We start from the raw sequence: 21,619 nt of genomic DNA on the forward strand, positions 1-21,619 counted from the left end.
CGTCTCTCAGCACTCAGCCAGCGCCTGATCGCTGACATTGTGTCTTCTCTGCAAAGCCTTCAAGTTGGTATGAACTGCAAGCCGGTGGCCGCTCTGTACAACAGAATATCTTATGTCATCATCGCCACCACCATTATTTGCCATACTAAGGTGGGTGTGGCCTTGTTTAATGCGTGATTAAAGCAGGTTACCTGACTGCTTACTTGATATCCTGGTCAAACCAGAAACGTCCGCTATGTCCAAGGTTGGATGGCTTAAAAAGACATTAAATAGCGTTTATATGGCGAATCTGATTGAAAGTTAATGTCAGTTTGTACTGACGGAGAGTGCTGAGTATCAGTATGTTCCATTTCACTGCATATGTTGAGACCTTATAATATTGTAATGTAATCGATCAATTTCCGCTTTGCCATAGTTTTATGAGGTGTTCCGCCATGAGTAACATCATAATCACTTTTCTCTCATCTATAATTACATTACGGAATGATGTTTCAACAGTCGGTCAAGAAATAATGTCAAGCAACGATGTTAAATGGGCTCTGTGCGTGTATGTAAGGTATATAAAAGTATAATGACCAACTAATAGCAAAGATGTCGAAATGTGCAAGTGATTTATTTGTACCATCTTATACGGTGCTGTTCAACGCTATGTCCGATGCAACTTTCTTCCCTAGTTCCTGATCAGTAGTTCTCATTGTCTCAGGTTATTATTTTTTAGGGAAAAGTTTATGTTCATTCTCCAGGGAACTAAGGGTATCCCAATTTTAAGTGTTTTCAGTAAATTGAATATATCGGTTATAAAGGGGATGCTCCTGTACTGTTCAGATGCTTCTGATAGGGTTGAGACTCGGGCAGGATTTCGGGGTGGATGGTCGACAGTTGATGAAAGTTTTATTTTACAAATTTATCATACAACGTTATCTGTCTAGGATGAGGGATGAAATATATGCTTTTATTTGTACACTTGTCTAAGGCGTTCGATTCGTATATTAGATCTAAGCTTTGTGGGGCTTTGAATACAAATCGTGTAAAGTTTGATAATAGTTGTTTAGAATTCTTTTGTTGTGGAAATAAGTTTGAACAGGATTGTATTCTAAACCCATTATTGTTCAGTCTGTTTATATATGTATTACAAAAGAAGATTGATACTCTAGAAAACATATTGTGACAACTAATTTCAACTGTTAATATGGATCAGACTAAAGTTGTATCTGAAGGTAGCGGTGTTCTATCTAAACACGAAAAGTGGTGTTATTAGGATTGCCAGTTGCAATGCCTCCCTTCATACAGATATCTGGGTGTAGTTTCTTCAAAACGTATATCCTAGCCAAGGCACATAGATAGTATTGTTTTACAGACAAAACGGCCTCTGTTTTCTTCTTACGCTCCTTTTCTCAGACTGATCCTTTGCCTTTGATCTTATATATTCGGCCCTAATACCCTTCCAATAATGGTGTATGGTGTTGAAGTTTGGGGATTATCTGCTGTAAAGAAATTGAATCAGTCCATGTTCTGGCCTGTAATTGTGTATGAAATAGCAACGTCTAATGAACTGGCACCATATACCCTCTCTATATCACAGTTTATAATCTCTGTTAGTTTATAATCTCTGTTAGTTTATCACTATGCCAGATTACCGATATCCTAAAACAGTTTACAATTGACGAATAATGAGAAGACAACCTGATTGTCTCTAAATACGATATCTACTCTGTAATCATGGTTTTGGCTACATTTGGGAGGACAACAGGTAGACTGAGTTGTATCTTTCTGCTACAACCGTAAATACATACGAATTGCCCTTGCTCATTTCAACTGCAGTTCCTATAAATTAGCCATTGAAACTGGCAGGTATGTAGATATCCAGAAGAGTGAAAGACTTTGTATAGTCATGTATTCTTGACTCGTGGAGACAGAATATCATTTTCTGCTGACCTGTGAAGTTTATTTTATTCTCCGCCAGAGATATATCCTGTTGAAATATAGTCCATTTCCTACTGTGGCTAAATTCAATATACGCATATCATCTCAACACGAATATGTGATTAAAAACATCGCCTGTTATGCCATCCATGCCTTAAGTCTCTGCCTTAAAGTACCTGTATACGTGCTGTGTAAATTATGCATCACTTTACATGGACTGTTATGTCTTCCATGTCTCAAGTCTGTACCATTGTACAGAAATATAGAACTACAGAAAAGTATGATGGTGTAGAGAAGAATGGTGCTCTCTACAGCTTGAAAGCTTGTTCGTAGTTTTGACGTATAACACACACATTATCAGTCTTCCTGTTTACGGCAAACAACTTCATGATACTAACTGTTGGAACTATTCCTCAGTGTATAGTCAAGTCTTGCCGTAGAGGACGGTATCAGTGCAGCAGCCTGTAGTGTTGTCGTGTTATCCAGGGCGAGAATGATATGCAGGACAGTGCCGATACAGCAATAACTCAGTTGCATCAGTGGCTAGCTTTCAACGTGTCTGAGAAGTCACAATGTTGCATTGTCTGAAGTCTATTGAATATTCCTGGAGAGTCATGGCGTCTTCTTAGTACACAGCTCCCCAGGGGACGATTTTTGCACCACTATTTTTAGATGGGGACATGCAAATATGGATTTCTTTAAAGTTCAATGTGTCTCTGAAACCTCGTGGATAAAAAGGCGGTGCTGTATTGATTATGAAGACATTGTGTCCCATGAGCCTAACCTTGTATGGTATTGGTGGGTATTGATGATAACAATGTTTTCTTAGGATGTTCTTTCTTGTTTATATTTTGCTTTCTCACCTGAATACGAGGCATGTGCTTGTTCACTTCATCGTTACGAAATTTCAAAGTATTTCTCAATAGTTTCATTGCGGAACTACCCAGGGTGCTTTGATATTTAGTATTTTACTTTCGCCACATCACGCAACTGAGGTCTGATATTTCCAACGTGGTTATTGGTGGACGATATCTAAAGAAGTAGGAGTTTCAGGGGTCTTTTCCCCAGCATAACTGAACCTTGTGGTGATATTTTAAATTACCTCCTCTGTTATCATGATGCAATCTGAAGCGCGGAACTTAATAAAAATGAGATGAATAAAATTTCACCGGTTTGCTCTTCCGTAATATTAGTCAAACAGGGTCTCAGTGAAGCTGATTGATTACAACGTACTGGAAGCGAACCTCAATCCTGGAACTAGCTAGTGGTAGCACTGGCGTGTGTTACACAGGCCATAGACACTAGAAGTCAATTACGTGGTCCGCATCTGCAATCGGAACTACACACCCCATGCATTCAACTCTCATCCGCGCTTGTTCATGTTTAAAACAAGAATCGATATTTTAACAAAATCTCTTCCATGGGAGAAGTTCTAAAGTCAAAGAAATCGACATCTTAAGTTCCATTTTCGTTATAAGGCCGCTGTTCCTACTACAGTGTCAAATAGAACCAGTCTATTGTTTAATCCTCTTGATCTCGCACTAAAGGTTGTTCACCACACAACAAGATGGCGTCAATATTTCATGGCTGCGTTACAATGGTCAAGTCCGCAGGGACCTCTCCACATGGGACATTCAATATGTTTAAGCGCATATACTGTTATCACCTCATACGGCCCCACTTGTTTCAGAAATTCTACCGAACTGGCAAATACCCGACTTGTAGTAAGAGATATAAGATAGGATAAATAATCATTCTCATTATGTTTACCATCATAACAGATAAATGCATTTATCAGGAGGTCAGAGACATCTGTTGTGTCTAAACCTGGTAAATGACGTATTGAAGGATTGTTTGGTATGTACGTATTATACTGGATTCTGACGTCTAGCAATGTTATGTCGCGAACGCAGCAGAATCTCAAATACATGCAATAGATTCCTGTACTGATCTGTTTGTCGATACAGTCTTGTTATTCTTATATTTGGTCAGATATCACTGAATGCAAGGAGTGGAACTCATATATATTCTTACACATAGGGAGCAGACCGACAATAATTTTGTGCATAAGTTTGACGCTGTCCCCGCCTCTACATTAACGCGACTTATTGGACAATCAGCAGGGGCGACCAGTACGCCGTTTGTAAGCGTTTTCCGCAACTATCACATATGGCTGATATTTGCACATAATCCACAGGGATTCAAACATTATTATATATTGATGGCCTGTCGATTAAGGCTTTGTTCTGTAGTTTAGATGTCGTGCCCAAGGCCGTGTAGCGGACGTGTATTTCGATCGTTGACATAGCGAGTTAAGCTCCGGCCTGAATACCCGCCGTCAAAGAATCCCAGATGAGCTCCCTCTTAATACCTCCTGAGTGATGGGAAATGGTGATGCCGAATCCATAACAGACTTTTGTCTTCCATGTCAGGCAAATACCTCGTTCATGCTTTATGTATTTACAGAAATATTGATGTTTCGATTTACATATGTTTCAAACTGCAGTGAGAACTATAGCCCAAGGGCACTAGTCCATGATTATTATGCGGGGCACATCGAACGTTCTAATTATGTATTTGCAGTGGGCTGTCGGTTGTTGTAGAACCAGTAATCGTTTGGTTAAAGTATCCAAAGAGCGGGAGTGCCTTTATGTACGTAATACGTAATGCATGGCGGCCTACTACTTTCGGAGGTATATGTGGATTAACGAACTCCTGACTTCGACTTCAGTGTACACATGAAATTGATGTGCTTTGCCACGCCCATATTCGCCAGCGAACACGATTGGTGACGTATTGGTGCCCAATTCCTTCAACAGTTATGTTACATGAAGTCTCTGCCCAGATCCAAGAGAATATGGTAAAACGTCAATACACGTCTAGAATGATTGGACAAATTCAAATTACCTCCGCTGGAAGAAATTTGAGAATTATTCTGAACGCCTTACGAATTAATTTTTATTTTATTTTGATTTGTAGTTTTGATAAGTTTATTTCTGAAACGAAATGTCAATCGATGTCGCACGTTAAGAAGAACCCGTTCGACCGAAGTCTTCGGAAACACTGCACATGTGGACTTTACTTCTCCACCGATTAGAGACGTAACACTGGCTTGCGATCCTTGACAAGGGTCAAGCTACAGCGGTTGTATATATGTTCGCAGACAGTATGCGGTGTTAACGTCTTGTAGCATTCACCTCGACAGTAGTGGCCACAGAACAATGCTAATGTCAAACTTGTCAATCGGCGCAATGTACGTGCTAACGTATGGGTAGATTAATGCTTAGTTTCGGAATATATAAGTTTGATTTAACAAACAAACCTATTAAAATTGAAAAGGAGGCGAAGGCCGACCACAGTTCAGAACCTGGGAAATCTAGACTTGCTTTATTTAGAGCCTTAGCACAGCAGGGAGGGCTAGGCTGTAGGAATAATAGTGTGGTTCAGGGACTGAGACAGGCTAACATATGCCTATATAGTGTGGCTTGTGGCAGTGGTGTTTGTGATATGTTCCTTTCAGCGCATGATAATAGAAGTAGTCAAATATATAGAGATTGTTCAAGACAAACACGCGGCGCGAACTGAAGGTCAATTACGCCAGATATCATGGGATTTAAATCATTGAAAGGCGGCGTGAATATGAACTGATATGATTTCAGTGGATATTTGTGCCAGCGATGAAACGGGGCCAGAAGTGCAGAGCTGCTTACCTTAGTAATACAGACTTGGTTTCTCAAAGGGGTAAACGTCCCAGACTAGTACGTCTCGCAGTCCCTGGACCACATTATTTTCCCTACTGCCAAGCCTTTTCTGCAATGCTGAAGCCTTAAATGAAGCAAGTCTAGATTTACTCTGGTTCAGGAATTGCCCACCACACTGGGTCTCCTTCTGGATTTTAATTGCTAATTATTTTTTTTTGTTTTATTTGTTACTATCAGAATTATTTATATTCTGTTACAAAGTGTTTGCGTTTTGTACGTGTTTGGTTTAGTGCGAGGCCTGCTATATAATGACCCACTATATTGTCAAGGTGCTTGGAGTTTGGGCCGAGTTATCTGATGTCTGTGTAATGCCCCTGGATTTGGAATTGCTTTGGTAGCTTCAATGCTGCAGACACCGTGGTGTTGGAAATGATTTCTGTCCACTGTCGGAGTAAGCAGCTTAAAAGGTAGTAATGACGACCTTCCCGGACTAGTGTGAGTAAACATCTCACCAACACTCAGTAAGTGCCGCTGTTCAACCCGATTCAAGTTGGACGTTAGTTGGTTGGATAGGAAGAAAGCTCACTGATGTTTCTACAGTAATGTTAAATGTTCGTCGACCCCGTCTTGTTTGCTGTCAAAGACAATGCTCTCCTGCCACTCTGTTGAGACATATAAGATTATAGGAGCAGTGTACAACCTACTCAGGGGACAGTTTCTGAATCCAGGAGCAAATGGGATAAGGCACATCATCTGCGAGTATTACGTCTGTTCGCAGTTGTATTTTTACATTGATACACTACCAGTTTTATAGAGCCGGCACTGGCAGCCACCAATGAGTCTCTGAATGAGTGTTGTTTCATGCTACAGTGTCTAAAGTGTACTCTTGATCAGGCAAACCGGTGATTAACAACATGGACAACGACAACGCCGTATTCACAAACGTAGAACTTACATTGTAAACCCCCGAGCGCCCTTGTCTCGATATAACAATAGGGAGTTCACTGGAGCACCACTGTACCAGGCTTGCTGCCCTAGTTTCCTCCACATGAACATTAAAACCGACATAACCACCTATACAGTCTTCCTTCCGAAACGGTGCACCAAATGATTCTGTTTGATCAAAGGAAATTAGGTCCTACTCCTCTGGTCTTGCTGTTCGTCGAGACCTGCGACGTCAACGTGTCCGGCGTGTTCTCGTTAATAGCTCAGTGGTCCTTGTTCTACGGAAGTCCTACAAATAAACGCCAGTCTCTTGTCCCGTGATCTGAGCTAACTACAGGGCATCGGTAGTTCAGGAATAATGACTTGTCTAATCTGTCTCAGGAAGCAGTCAAATGCTGTAACATTAGCTTTGACATAAAGCAATCGGCGACCATCCCTCGGTATGGGAGCACGGGATGCCATAGCACGATAAATAGGTGGATGAAATTTTATGGACATTTATTGTAACCTTTGGCAGTGTGATCCCTGGAAATGAATGGCTTTGTGGCGAAATAGCAGAGAGGAGGACCGCGGCATGTCATGAACCCAACCGGAGGCACCTCGCTACTTGCTTTTACTCCAGTCGGTTGGCAGTGTAAATATCTGCCATTTCACACTCTTCAAAAGCTTCCACATACATCAGCGAGTGTTTTCACTGGGTTTGATTGGCTGTCAGAATCACTCGCGCATTAGTTCTGAAAGGGGGTAAATTAGAGATTTTCTCTGGTGGCACATGAACTACAGGAGGTGAGATAGCTTCCCCGTAGTTCTCAGGAACACCCTTTGGACATCTGGGACATGAGGCATGTTATGGCTCTTGCCATATTGAAGTCTCAGGGAGCTGGGGTGTAGCATCCCTCTGTGGATCGACGAAGTACCTTTTACTGACGATGGAGTTGGAGAATGTCGTTGCGCAGGCTGGTGTTTTCCGTTGCATTTGTCCAGAAGGCTCTAAAACGGGTGAAAGTGGACCTCAGTTTTTGATAATTATGAAATGTTAGTTAAAAGTAATAGTCGTTTTCCATTTTGAGATTTGACAGAGCATTAGTTCCCCATTTCAGCTGCCTGCTGTCGGGTAGCGGGATGCTGTGGAACAATCTATATTGGTAGAGGTAAGGCAACATAGCCACAGTCAGGGGTATAGATTGAAATACACGTTTTAATATACATACTGTATGTGAATCTCATTTATGTTTGTGAAAGTCGATGGCGATATATGGTCGAATTGATCTAGGAGAAAAGGAACTTTCCACATAAACCATGAACGGTTCCAGTCAAATGTATACGGTTACCATGGCTACGGTTATTTTCGCTGCATATGATGGTTACTAGGTTTTATGGATATGTGTATATATAAAAGTTACCTGCGAGACGTGGCTTGATTGCAACTGTAGGATGCTGCCTCTTAATGTCTTCAGTAACCATTCCGGAGACCATGTGAACAACATGTTACGAACAATACTGGTGACTGTACGTTTTTCCTCTTAAGTAAGAGCGCAATACGTACCTGCCTGTTGTAACATATGACATGTAACATATATCACCACAAGCTGCCTGTTGTAACATATGACATGTAACATATACCACCGCAAGTTACATGATGTAACATATGACATGTAACGTATAACACCGCAAGCTGCCTGCTGTAACATATGACATATAACATCGCGCGCTGCCTGTTGTAACATGTAACATATAACACCGCAGGCTGCCTGTTGTCTAGATACAGGAATGGCAGCCCGGTGACGGTGTCAGTGTCATTAAAGAAAGTACATCTGCTGTGCATCAACTATCGTGATTGAGATGATAGTTACAGCACGAATGTTAAGTTTAATGACATGCATTCGTCAAAACTCGGCCCATCTTGTTTTGTTCACCATACCAAGAGACTAAGGTGTGTTCCTGGTACTGAAGTCGCCAAGTACCACTAAGCCAGCCGACAATTCCCAGTGTGTTATGCCTACCATCTGTTAGGATAAACATCATAAACCAATTGGTTACAATGACATAGTTTGGAATCGCATGAGTGGGCATTGATGGCCCAGTCTTCTATAACGTCCGTAGTTGCATCCCTTAGGAACGTCATAAACCTATATTCATGGGTTCGAGTCCTGATTCACCTAGGTAATGTTTAAGGTTCATCAGTTACATTCCCGTAGTCGTTGGTTTCATTGTGGCACGTCGCTTTGGGTTTCCTTCCCCGTCATGCTGACAAGTAGTTACAGTCTGTCTCGGGAATACTGTCAGAAGCACATCTCACTCACTCACTCGAGCCATGTAGAAAGGCGCGACTTTTAATAGTCGACAATGTATGCAATATAGGGACGGTTACGTCACTTCTAAAACGAAGCGATGGTTTCGAGTTGGCCAAAGATGTGTATCATGACACAATGAAGATGGACTACAACGGATAATGGGGGCTGCACAGAATCTTCTTACTTTGTTAACTTCCTTAGTATAATACATCCCGCTCGTAATGGGTCAGCGTCTACTGCAACGGCTATGATTGGACTCAAGGGCGTACATTATCTCAACAATCAGGAGGCTGTGGAATTAACAGGTAATCCACCACCGCCTGCCTGTCATAGACACTGGCGTTATTCATTAACTTGTGTTGGTTTAGGGGGACACAAGTGCTATTCTTTATCATGTAATTTCCTTGGATTCCAAGGGCAGACTGGGGCGAAGAACCTGACATCCGAATGTCATCATTTCACATACACGGCTTTATAAACATTGATGGGAGGGGTGTTCACTGATGATTGATTCTACTAATATACTGGGGTAATGGCAGGGGGCTGCATCTGTCTCCCATCTGGCGCTGGGCTGCTGTAAACTCCCCATCGCTAGAGCGCCGTGCACAAGCTAGGGAAACAAACAGACGATAAAAGCAACGAAAATAGATTTAAACATCAGCAAAATACCTATGCAAGGATCGTAGAGACCAAACAGTGTATTTTTGTGGCGAGCAGTCTTTTTTTAATCACAGTTTTTAAGCATAGTTCTTGAATGTTCTCGTTAAAATCTCCCACCCCTCACACCTTCCCTGTCTTACAGTACCTGGACCACTTTATTTGTCTTACTACCTAGCAGTCCCTCCAATCCTACCTCCCTAAATGAAGCAAGTCTAGGTTTTCCCTAGGGGTTCCTTTTCCTTTCCAATTTAAACGGGTTTATTAATTGTTCCTATATACGATCCAAAGCCGCGTGAAACCCGGTTTACTCACCACCCACGTCAACCTACTGTATTCAGTAGCAACTACTCATTTGTAGATGTGGAGTATAATGGTCAAACGCTGGTCGACAGAAAACAAATTAGGAGGCTGTTACTTAAACACGCAGGGACTTTAATATCCATGTCGCAAACATCAAGGACAGTAGGTGACGAAACACGACGTGACTGAAAGGAGAACTCCCCAAGATCAAAGGCGTCCAGCATGTGTTTCACACGGAAGGAGACTGACTAACATAGGGCGGAAAAGAGCTCCCACTCCAGCTTGTCTTCTCACCCACCTTAAGACACCTTAATAGTTGTATAACGACAAAGGTCGTGACGTCATCGTCCTGGTTATTGCCGTGGAGTTCTAATCACCGGGTTAAAATTCGCTTGAGGAATAACAGATGTCCGTCATTGATTAAATTTGACATGGATATGTTGTTCTTGAGGAAAATAAATTTACAAATGTCGTTGACAAATGTCATTTCCCTACCCCTGACCACGTGGTCCTATAATGCTAGCAAAAATGATATTCACCCGTTTTCCATTACTGTAAGTGTTATTTATAAGGGCATGAGTGGTTTGTTCTTACTTTATAAATAACAACACACATGCAGCCATCTTCAACAAGGAATCGCCTTTCTGTTTCAAGTGGCGAGGTGTGTCTGACGTGGTATCTTTGCTCTTTCCTCGAACCCTGTCCGTACTGACGGCCCGGTTGCGTTATCTTGATAAATCTTGCTGACATCTTTGAAAACGTGCAGCTTCACCCTGATGGCATGGGGAGTTGGTCAGAATGTGTCACCGGTTTGTCTGGTCCATATCAGTTACATACAGCTCATGAAGATCCGGGTTAATATTTATTCTTCGTCTTGCTGTAAAGGTGACTAACGGTATCGGGTGGTCAGACTCGATGGCTTGGTTGTCAACGTATCCCAGGGGTGGCGGCGAGGTAGCCAAGTGGATAACGCATTCGCTCGTAACGATGAAGACCCGGGTCCGATTCCCTACATGCATGGGTACAGTGTGTGAAGCCAGTGTCTGGGGTTCCCCTGCCTGATATTGCTGTAATATTGCTAAAGGCGGCGTAACACCAAACTCAATCAATCAATTGTATCCCAGTTGAACAAATCGATGCTGTAGATGTAGATCACTAGATTGATTTGTCTGACCGCCGCGATGTATCTGAAATATTGCAGCGTCCGGTGTTAAACAAAAGCAACCCATCACTCATTTCTATACAGTCCGCCGTCACTGGTGGGTGAATTCTGAGCTGTGCGTTAAAACAGACAACTACAAAACTGTAGCGACGTATGAGTATGTTTTGTTGGACCGCTTCAGATTGTACGTGACGAGCTTTGACAACTTCAGGCGCTGATATTCTGGTCGCCTGCTCAGAAATTGTTTCTTATTTTTTTCTTTGATTCCCTTTGTGCTTTGATGGGTGATCGCAGAAAAGAAGTTCGTTCAACGTAAGAAGGGCACCAGCAGGAACCCCGCCTCCCAGTATCAGTGTACGATGGGTCAAGTGTGATTGTGTTATACTGTCTAAATCAGGGCAGATGTCGTCCAAATATTTCTAAAAACCAAAAGCTGCGTAGCCTAGCCACATGAGACTTATTTTTTATTATTTAATCCTTAATCTTTATCACTACCGCAGTGTACATTGCCTTGTCAGCCACCCTGTTCCTTTTGGTTTCTTCCACTAATTACTGCATATGACATTTATGACCTTTATTGGCCATCCTCCTTGGCTGTGTCTGTCATCTCATCAACGAATTGTTTCTCTATCTGTCCATTGTTGACTCTTTGTGTAGGGACGACCACGAGGAGGAGTGTGCCACTCGTAAGAAACGCCACGGGCAGGAAACACCGCTCACCTCATCTATGTGTACTTGTTTGCCATGACGTGTGTAACCAACTAAAGAGGTTTGAACTCAACCTTTCCTTCGTCTTTGTCAACGTAAATTTCATCTTGATTCCGAGCTAATTCCCCAGTCGACCATACACTACCCGTTGACAATTGGTCTACAGATCGCTGCCCTATAGTATAATGGGATATCCAGTGTACAGAAATACAACTACCTGTGTCAATAACGTCGGATAACCGACCCTTTGTATACGACTGTCTGTGAATTATGCATTTGGCATCCAATATCTCTAACAAAGTCTTTGTGCTACATATTGATTGATGTTGATTCTTGGTGAGTGGTGGTTCGATTATTGCAGATAGCTTGGCATTTTTGGCTTAAAATTGTCTTCTTGGCGTGTAGGAAGCACTCCGTTGACATAAACAGTTGAAATTATTTGATGAGCTGTTCATATATTACACGTGAAGACGACCTCGTTTTGTACTCTAGTATGTGCAGGGGAATGTGTTGGGATAAGACGAACTGGCAGTTGTTATTGGTGTCAGTAAATGTTGGTAAATGTGTACCACGACACCTATACAGTCATCGAACCCAACACCTATTTAAACAACACCATTGACATTTATAGACACGGGCGTCAGGGTAAATGTAGGTACAGGTGTCAGTAATTGTTGGCACATGTACCAGGGTAAATGTTGGTTCAGGTGTCAATAAATGTTGGTTCAGGTGCCAGGGTAAATGTTCATACATATGCCAGGATAAATGTTGACAGAGGCGTCCTGGTAATTTTGGTATACATGTCGTGGTGTTGTATAAAGGTGTGTTGGGTTCGTGATTGCATAGGTGTATAGGTGACACGTGCCGATGGAGGTGTCGGTGTTGTTGAAAGATAGGTGTTGGTATAGGTGTCTGGGTAGGTGTTGGTACTGCTGACACTAATCACACGATACTTTATCACTGACCCAGGTTTACGTGACTTTGCTTAGATACGATAATCCTGTATCAGGATAATTTCCCCAGTGACTACAGACATACTGTTTACAATGCCAATGTTTAGAATGTACTGTTTACAATACCCTTACTCTCACACTGTTCCAGCAATATTCCAGTGTTACAGGATACAGCAGACTCGATATGTCTGTCAGTGTCTCTATAACAAATATTTGGCGTTTAGCCACAACATTTTATAATGACAAGTCAATATAGCAGTTTTGGCGGAACTGTGTATTAAGACCACCACCATTGAGCTAGAATATTGCTGAGTGCGGCGTTAAATCAACATAGGTACACCGAATGTGTGGCATCAATCACCATGTGCTGGAGCTACCGTTGACCTTATAGAACCTCTGTAGTGCTCATACTCTGTACAACCACATACAACAGTAAACATGAAGGCGATCCTTTGTTGGCCTGCTGACATAGCCCACGCTATGACATTTGGAGTGTCCTTCAACTGTACCGCAGTGTTACATCCATGGATACACAACATCCAGGCACCACACGTCTTCAGTCAAGCATCTTACTATGCCTACATCCCATGCACGGCATCTCACCTGTAGTGTTAATATGCAAGGGCAGTCGTACCCTAGATTGTAGCACCACCATCCCCCGAGGGACCAGCGATAGTGGTAACTTGCACATTTCATTCCTGTTTTCCAAACGCGCTGGCTCGACGCCTCAAGATGATCGGAAATCATTCTAGACGGAAAATGAGTTCTTTTTTGTATTTTATCCCGCTGTTTGGACACAAGCTACACTTTGGCGTACCGAATATGCATGTGTCTCTTCAAAACCGGGCGTTTACCCATTAGACAGCAGTCATTTACTTGAACCAGAAGCCCTCGGCATATTTCTGGAACAGACATGCACAATAGTGTCACACAGTGCAGGGTATTTCAATGAATATTAATACTCCTACTGAATTGGTGGTCAACACATTCCTCTTTCTGTATGTTAAGAACGTTATGTTTCAATGTGTCTTTTGAAGGGGGAGTACCTTTATGGCTGCTGTTGTTGTATGTGCATAGCAACCTCTGTTTATAGGGGCGACCTAACATGTCGCACTGCCCTTGAACCCTACAATTTACCTTTACCAAAGCGCTTACTGCAATGCAGAATTCCTAAATATTGCAAGTCTAGAGTTTCCCCAGATACCTTTAAAACTTGTTTCTCATTACCACCCGACCCAAATGTTCGACCCGACCTTAGGATTATTTTATGTTTTATGCTATAGAAAATGCAACTTTGACCCTCAAAATGCGCATGAATTTTTCAAACTTCTAAGGTTCGATTTTCCATCGGAGAAAAGCTATGCATTTACTAACAAATCAAGGGGGTTTGGACATAAACTAAAATGTAATAATAATATCCACCCGCGTGACCCACATTTGTTTTTAAAATGATGAGAGACAAGAATGTTATTTTATGTGGGCTTCCTGGATCTCTTGGGCTTCTTTTCACTTTAGATGTTTGTTTTGTCAGTATTTTATATATTCAGTGAGCATGTCATAGTCCACAGGCATGGATGGATCTAGTGATCAGGATACGGGTGGTTCAGCTGAATACGCAGTATCAAATTCGGTCGGCATTGGTCGTTGTACGTTATATCGATCTGTAGTTTGTGTGGTCCAAACATGACTACCTCATGGTCGCCGTCATAGGTGATGTTGTGGAAGTGTCGTTGACTATCAAACCCTAGGACACAGACCACTTTTGTGCCTTAAACTCACTTGCGGAACATATGCGGATCTCACGCTTGTTGAAATTGAAATTCGTTTACGTTAGATGCAAATCTGTGATATGTAAGTTCCAGGTTGTCGTTTCACTTGTGATGCATGTACTATTGGAGATACTCCGGTTTAGACATACGCACTGTTTGCAATTTGCGATGTTTAATCTGGGAAATCAAATTTGGCGGTCGTCCCGGACCGAAGTGCTCTTCTGAATGGCAGGTTAAGTAACAAGAAGCAGTACTTGCTGCCACTGTTCACATAGATGATTGGTCTAGCCACCCTAACCAACTTACCTTCACAGCTACACCTCATCCACTCAGTCTGCTCATACTGCAGTCAACATCCACGGCTTGCTCCTGTGGACTGTTAACCATGGATTCGGTTGACCTTATCGGATAAAACCCAGACTTGATGGTGTGAAGGAATGGTCATGACTGTTATCTGATTAATATTCCATTGGGTTATAAATGACTTTCTTTAAGGTAGGGACCATACTGCACACTGAAGGCAACCCGTGTGTGACCAGACGGTCCCTTCGCTGTATAGGTCACCCTTTTCGGAGTCTCTTTCTAAGCCTTAAAACGTCCTTTGCCCTTTAATTCCTAACCTCGTTAGATACATGACAAGTTGACTTCCAGACTGCCAGGAATCGTTGTTGACACTGAATCAGACGCACTGACGTGATAGTGCCAGCTGGATTTCTGATCAGGGATTGATGTGTTGTATCCATCAACACTGGGCGTTAAAACTGGACCGTACAAAGACTCATGGACAATTTCAATAGTGGAGGACGAATCGTACATTACTGTTGCCTCACCACCACATCGGATGTCCTTCTCGAACACGCTTGCAGACCGTATTTTACGACCGACCGACCGACCGACCGCCGCGCTGGTTTCACGCTGTTTTATCATGTCGATAGCACATGGAAGTGGTATGCGTTTATAATACTGTTTGACATTTCGTACAACGTATTTCCAGAACAAATTAAAGGCTGACATTTAGAATATCTTTGGTCACAATGATTGGGTTATTTAGAAACTGAAGTTAAACCAATGAAGAGGTAGTTGCCAAGAATGAAGGCCTGGCGTGTTGCATGTTGTTTCCATGTCGCCGCGACATGTGAGTTGGACATAGAATCATGTGTAGTTAAGGAAACATATTTACGCTCTGCTGTATGTGTCCGGGAATTGCATGATCTCTCCGATGGTGCCTCACGTCAAGAGACCAGGCAGAGTAAATCACTCTCGCCACTTCATAAGAGTTGGTAATGAGGATCGGATGCTAGCAATGTTACACCTGGCCAAATGTGTGTCATCGTGCCCCAGTTGGGGTCAAAGGTTGCACAACAAGATCCATAGTCTGCCTCAGTCTCAGTCTAGATTTCTTCAGGTTCAGGAATGTCCGGCATCCCTCCTTTTCAATTAAAATGGGTTTTTTTTGTTACTGTCAAAATTATATATATTCAGAGACTACGCCTTAGTCTACAAGATCCACAGTTGTGCTTTAATGCTGTTGGCGCAGGACAGAGCAAGACACGAGTAGACAGCTATCTGTAAGAACAGTGTCATATACTGGCGTCTCCTATTCTCTCGGTACTTACGGATATTGGCTGAAAAAATAATACTAACAGTTCTTTTCATATGTATGCTTGTTTTTAAATGAAGAGATTCCCCCTCTAACATCTGCATCTCTCAACTGCTTGATCCATCAGATGTATTTTCTCACTTGAGCTTTCTCACTATGAAAAACATAGTCGTCCGCCGCCGATTTTTCGAGGCGTCTTCCATTCTCGCGGCATAACGAGAAAGTAACGTTATTAGGTGTAAGGAAGAGGAATCTTGTCGTAAAGGGCGGTGAAAAGTTACGATTTTTCCAAGTTGGTTAAAACTCACGAATATTAGTTGCATTGCAACATTTTGATAATTCACAGACTTGGGCCACTTCCTAGCTACCAGTCAAGGATGTAAACAACCGCTAAGTATCACGCATCGGCGATCTCGGCAGAAAATGTCTTTACCGCGAGAATAGGAAACCCGCGAGAATAGGAGATGGCCCTATACAACCGGTGCAGGGGCTCCTTTCACAAAGCAACCTTTGCTAATGTTAACCTTGTCTCCCATTCTTTAACACTGCACTAAGGTTATGTTAGACTTAGGTAACCTTAGTGTAATGTTAAAGAATCGGAGGTTTGTAAACGGCCATGACATGCGACTGACAAATAACATCGCTTATTGGTTAATTGCTGTGAGAGGACAGCTGGACACGTGTCATAGTAGACATACGGCGTTCAAGGTTTCTCAACGGATTCAGTACGAGACCTGTTCTGAGTGTAAGCGTTTTCAAATCTGAGCTTTTAACAACAGTGGATGTGGACAATCACCGTACCTCCAACTATTGATTCTAGCTCTGTTACGTAGTTTCCTTGAGCTACGAAGCTTTCTTACCAGTGATAATTGCTGAACTCGTGAAAGCATTGGGAAAGTTGTGTTTAACCCAAGGGCCTTAGCAAATATTCTTATTTCGGAAAATACTCGTTGTTTGAAGTGACAGGTTACGCATTTCAGTCAAATTAGTGCAGTGCTGCTGCCCGACCAGTCTTTGTGTCTCGCCATCTGTGTGATTGGGGCGGGACGTATACATCAGACTTCTGCAATTCTCTTTGAGGTGTTCGAATGGGGAGAGAAGATGGACTGATTGATTAATTAGCACATAAGAAGGAAGAGCTTAAGGTTGTGGACTATTTTGTGAAGTTTCTACCGGACGTGATAGATATTCCTGCGGGGGTTGAAAAGCCGTTTACTGTTGACCTTTTGGCTCAAGTCTGTATGTCACATAACATTGTTATATCACCGAGCTTACTTTTTACGCCAATGATATTACATCTAAACCTTTCTGTTTCTTTCCTCTAATGTAATAGTGTTGACATTACATACGCAAGGAAAACGACGCTAATTGGTTTTATGTGCGCTCGTATGGGATGAAAATTGAATCCAATCTCCCATCTTGTGTATAGATGGCACTGATGGTGCTACGAACGTTTGCTTGGAGCGGTTCCTCTGACAGTGAATCATGGAGTCGCCTGCCCATATATGATAGAAATCATCAGATCGCGTCTTGTATCAAGAGTAGGTACTGAATACCGCGATATTGATATATAGCACAATGTTTAATATTTAATGGAGTATTTCACACATGTATATTGATATATAGCACAATGTTTAATAATTAATGGAGTATTTCACACATGTACTATGCATGGCAGGGATGCTGCCGATATTATGTCAGATTTTTACTCACTCATACATGCATGATCACGCTCTTGAGTTCCACCTTCTGGGCGCTTGAAAACGTGAATCCTATATGGACAGAAATCGTTTGTTCCATTAATTTGAATATTTCACGGGATAACGTTGTTCAGTCTAGTCACAGTGAACACAGAATGGTGAATGAAGTAGCATAATTTGACGAGGGACGGACACACACACGCTTTCCGCATACCCCATATTTTGAATAGTATCGATATGTTAGTGTTAAAGCAAAGCAACATATCCAGACCTCCCTGGATATGTGTATACTAAATGCAGTAAGAACGATAAGCTGCAGTCATTTTCTAGATAAAAGCATCAAGAAATCACGAAAGTATCAATAACCGAGAACAGTGTCAATATCTGATGTGACCTTTGCCAACTGGATTAACACCCCTGACCCTCACTGACTGTATCTTGACTGACGCGGAGGCTTTCATTCCCAGTATAGGGCTTGTTCCAGTGTATTAAGATTTTGATTGAATAGGATCTCGCTGGCGTATTCTGCGGACGTTAGAAATCACCACCGGCACGTGCACGATGTCGACCTTGACACCATGGTAGTCCTGCTGCTTTGGGGATAACAACGGACGTGTGACAGGCCGTCTGGCTCTATGCCCGCACCTTTATGGGCGATGTCGGACTGTTCTGTTGGACATACGACGATGTGGAACCCACCCTGTCTTAAAACGCCACTTGACATGAAAATATAGAGTTTTGTGATTCTGAGAACGGCTGTATCCTCCATCGGAACTGTCACCCGTTTTTAATTGAACGCTGACGGTTCTCAGCGTCAGGAGTTTGCTCATGTTTTCTGGCCAGTCGGCTGATCAGCATCAACTGCAATAGCCCATAATGATATGCCAACATTCCGCATTCCAGTAACTTGCCAGCGTTGAGCAGTTGCCCCATGTGTGCTTAGCAACAACGACATCAAAAGAATTTCCAAGTTATCTAGCTGTAATAATAATTTACTGAAACATGATATTTGCTTAATGACGGGTACCCGTATTGCACGTGACGCTCGCCTCAGGTCATAGTACGTGCTTATCTGAAATCTTAAATTAATGCACGAGTCACCCGAAAGTATGAGTAATCCCCGAAACATGATTATGATATTAAGATATCGGGGTTAAAATCATAAATCATATTTTTCCACGTGTATATAATAAGGCTGGCATAAGGTGGTACTTCTATCCTTAGAAATGTAAACAATATAAACTTGAATATTCAGATCTCATGAATGAGACACTGGTCTTTAAACAGGAAGTTCTTATGGCGTTCGTACTGAAATAGCCAGAGGCACGGAACTTCCTATTGCAAGGCCATCTGCTCTTCCAAAATACAATTAATGTCATTACTTCGGAAGTGCATCTAAGTTCCTAATTGTATGACCCAGAGGCAAGACACTTACATTATGTTCGAGGTCTTAGCAGGTATCGATGTCCCCAAACCGAATGTTTGCGACTGGTACTCCGTGATGTGAAGTAAGTTCTGAGGAAATGGAGCAATAAAGTGGTTCCCTCTGTCATTGCAAACACCATTTTAGGAGGAATAAACGTTATAAAATCGCCAAAGGCTTTTGAAACTAACGCCAATAACCAAACTATGTCTTGAAATAAAATATACATTATGAAAGTACGCGGGAACAGTTCGTCGACTGGTGGCTATTATGGAACTGGACTAGCGTTAACCTCGGCGTTCAGGATTATTCAGTTATGATCTTACATATTGTTTTACTTCCCGATGATGATCGACGATGATCGTTTTGGCGTTCAGAGCTGTGGTAATTTGAAGATGTATTTACATTTAGGCAGACCTTGAACAAGAACAGTGTGTAAATGTGAGTGTATATAGTTTTGTTTCTTGCTACTTTTAGCGAGTTACAAATCGTTTTAACAACAACCTACGTTGTGATCTGTGATGTGTTTCTGTTGCAGGTGTGCGAGTTGCATGTGTCTGGCTACCAGTTCGTCGTGCTCAACAATGCATTCCTTGCCCACAGTGGCTTCAAGAGGAGAGGGGAGTTCCATGCCTCGAAGAACAATGAACTGGCCAAGAACAAAATCCTGTTCAGAAAGTTTAAGGATGAACTGAAAGTTAGGTACCCGAACTCCACCAGGACATGTTTATGATGTGACGGTTGTGTGTGTTGTATTTTCTTGTGGAGGGTGTCAACAAGCCGTTCATGTTCCACAACTTTCAGCGAAGTGTGGGTGCTACATCGTGGAGCCAAGGTCTCTTGCTGTCTCCAACTTGCGTTTCATGGTTACGCCCAGCAAGGTTACAGAGGGGTTGTATGACAAAATGATGATATCAGTGCAATATATGTTTACCGAACGTGCGTTACAATCAACGTAATTATTCAAATAGATGTACATCTGGTAGGTGGTATTAGGTCATCGGTTTTTGCATTCCGTCAAAAACCATTGTCAGAACTCAGTGCACTTCACCAATCAAAACAGATCAGAAAAGAAGGAAGATGTATGAGGATGTCAGGGAGGAGAACTTTGTCATATTGAGATATTCACGAGCGTATGTGCTTATTTTATGTATTTTGGTAAACTGTTGACGCGGACGATTTATGGTTTGCCATGCGGACAGTGTAAGTGATTTGAGACAAGATTTCAGTTACCCGGTATGTAACTACAGGAGCAGGAAACAATGACTAATGGCATATTGTGTTTGGAAGAACGTGGCAGAGATTCAGTAGAAATGACTGTTTGGTTCCAGAGTTCGACCTACCGAGTGTATGACGGCAGTGCAGATGGAGCGGGCGACGCCATTGCTTCAACATTCCTTCAACCTGACTGTATGTCACTACATACTCCCCATGGGCATGTCAACGGTTGCTACAGGGCTTTCCACCTTTCTATACATGGCCGACTGTTGCGACTATTTTACACTTGGGGTTAATGGGGGAGTTTGTACGTTGTGTTGTATTCACTGGAATTATTTCAGTCTGGGGTAAGTGTATTCTCCTCAAGGAAATCTGTTTAGCAGATATGTTTTGTATCCATTTTGCCTTCTATCCATGTTGTGTATAACTGATGTATTTTCTGCATAAACGTATCACAATATTACTTGTGGTGTGTCGCTTGTTTGGGGTGACAAGTAGTATCGCCGAGATAGGGTTGTGGAACGGCTTAGTATACACCGCCTACATGAATGTAGTAGTTCCGGGGTGACCTGACTGAGTATACAACACCTGTATGAAACTTGACAGTTCCGGGGTGAACCGGCCGAGTATGCACTACCTATATGAAACTTGGTAGTCCCGGGACTCGCTAATATTGTTCAATTAGATAAAAAAAGAGCATTTAGGTGGATGTATTTACACGTCCCCAGAAATGGAGGTCCAACGAGAAAACATCCTGTTAAAGATGGTTATATTATCAGTGATTATTTCTGCAGTAACTGGCAGATTGATTAAAGAAGAAACAACTTAGGTTGTTGTTGAAACCGTTAAGCCGCCCTGGGGTGAGTGAGTTTTCACGCGGCTTCTAGCAATATTCCAGCAATAACACTGCCGGGCTTCACACATTGTACCCATGAGGGGAACCGAACTCAGGCATCTAGCATGACGAGCGAACGCTTTAATTACTAAGCTACCCCACCTCCCTTTAGCCGCCCTGGTCAAGTGGATGATGTCGGACCAGAGCGAACGAGACTGGGTACAGTAACGGACGCGCAGGGTGCTGGGCGTCACTGTGGATTGAGTCAAGATTTTACGTCGCACCCTTATGGTTACTTCGTGATGCACGACAGTCACATTCAGTGTCCGTCATCACCCAAGACAGTCACGTTCAGTGATAAAGCATAATCACCCACGACTGTGGCATTCAATGCCTATCATCACCCACGACAGTCACATTCGGTAACA

The 21,619-nt window shown here is 42.4% G+C and overlaps 1 protein-coding gene across 1 annotated transcript in view; it reads left to right on the forward strand.

Annotated features, from left to right (window-relative positions):
- Positions 1-20,819, forward strand: part of LOC137293789 (beta-1,4-glucuronyltransferase 1-like) — a 34,115-nt gene extending 13,296 nt beyond the window's left edge. Inside the window, exon 2 of the mRNA XM_067824526.1 lies at positions 19,677-20,819. Within this exon, the coding sequence (XP_067680627.1) occupies positions 19,677-19,871 (195 nt within the window). The 3' untranslated portion in view covers positions 19,872-20,819. The remainder of the gene's footprint in view (positions 1-19,676) is intronic.
- The last annotated feature ends 800 nt before the right edge of the window (positions 20,820-21,619 follow it).

Source organism: Haliotis asinina, chromosome 8, assembly GCF_037392515.1.
Source record: "Haliotis asinina isolate JCU_RB_2024 chromosome 8, JCU_Hal_asi_v2, whole genome shotgun sequence".
In the NCBI taxonomy this organism is placed as follows: Eukaryota; Metazoa; Mollusca; class Gastropoda; order Lepetellida; family Haliotidae; genus Haliotis; species Haliotis asinina.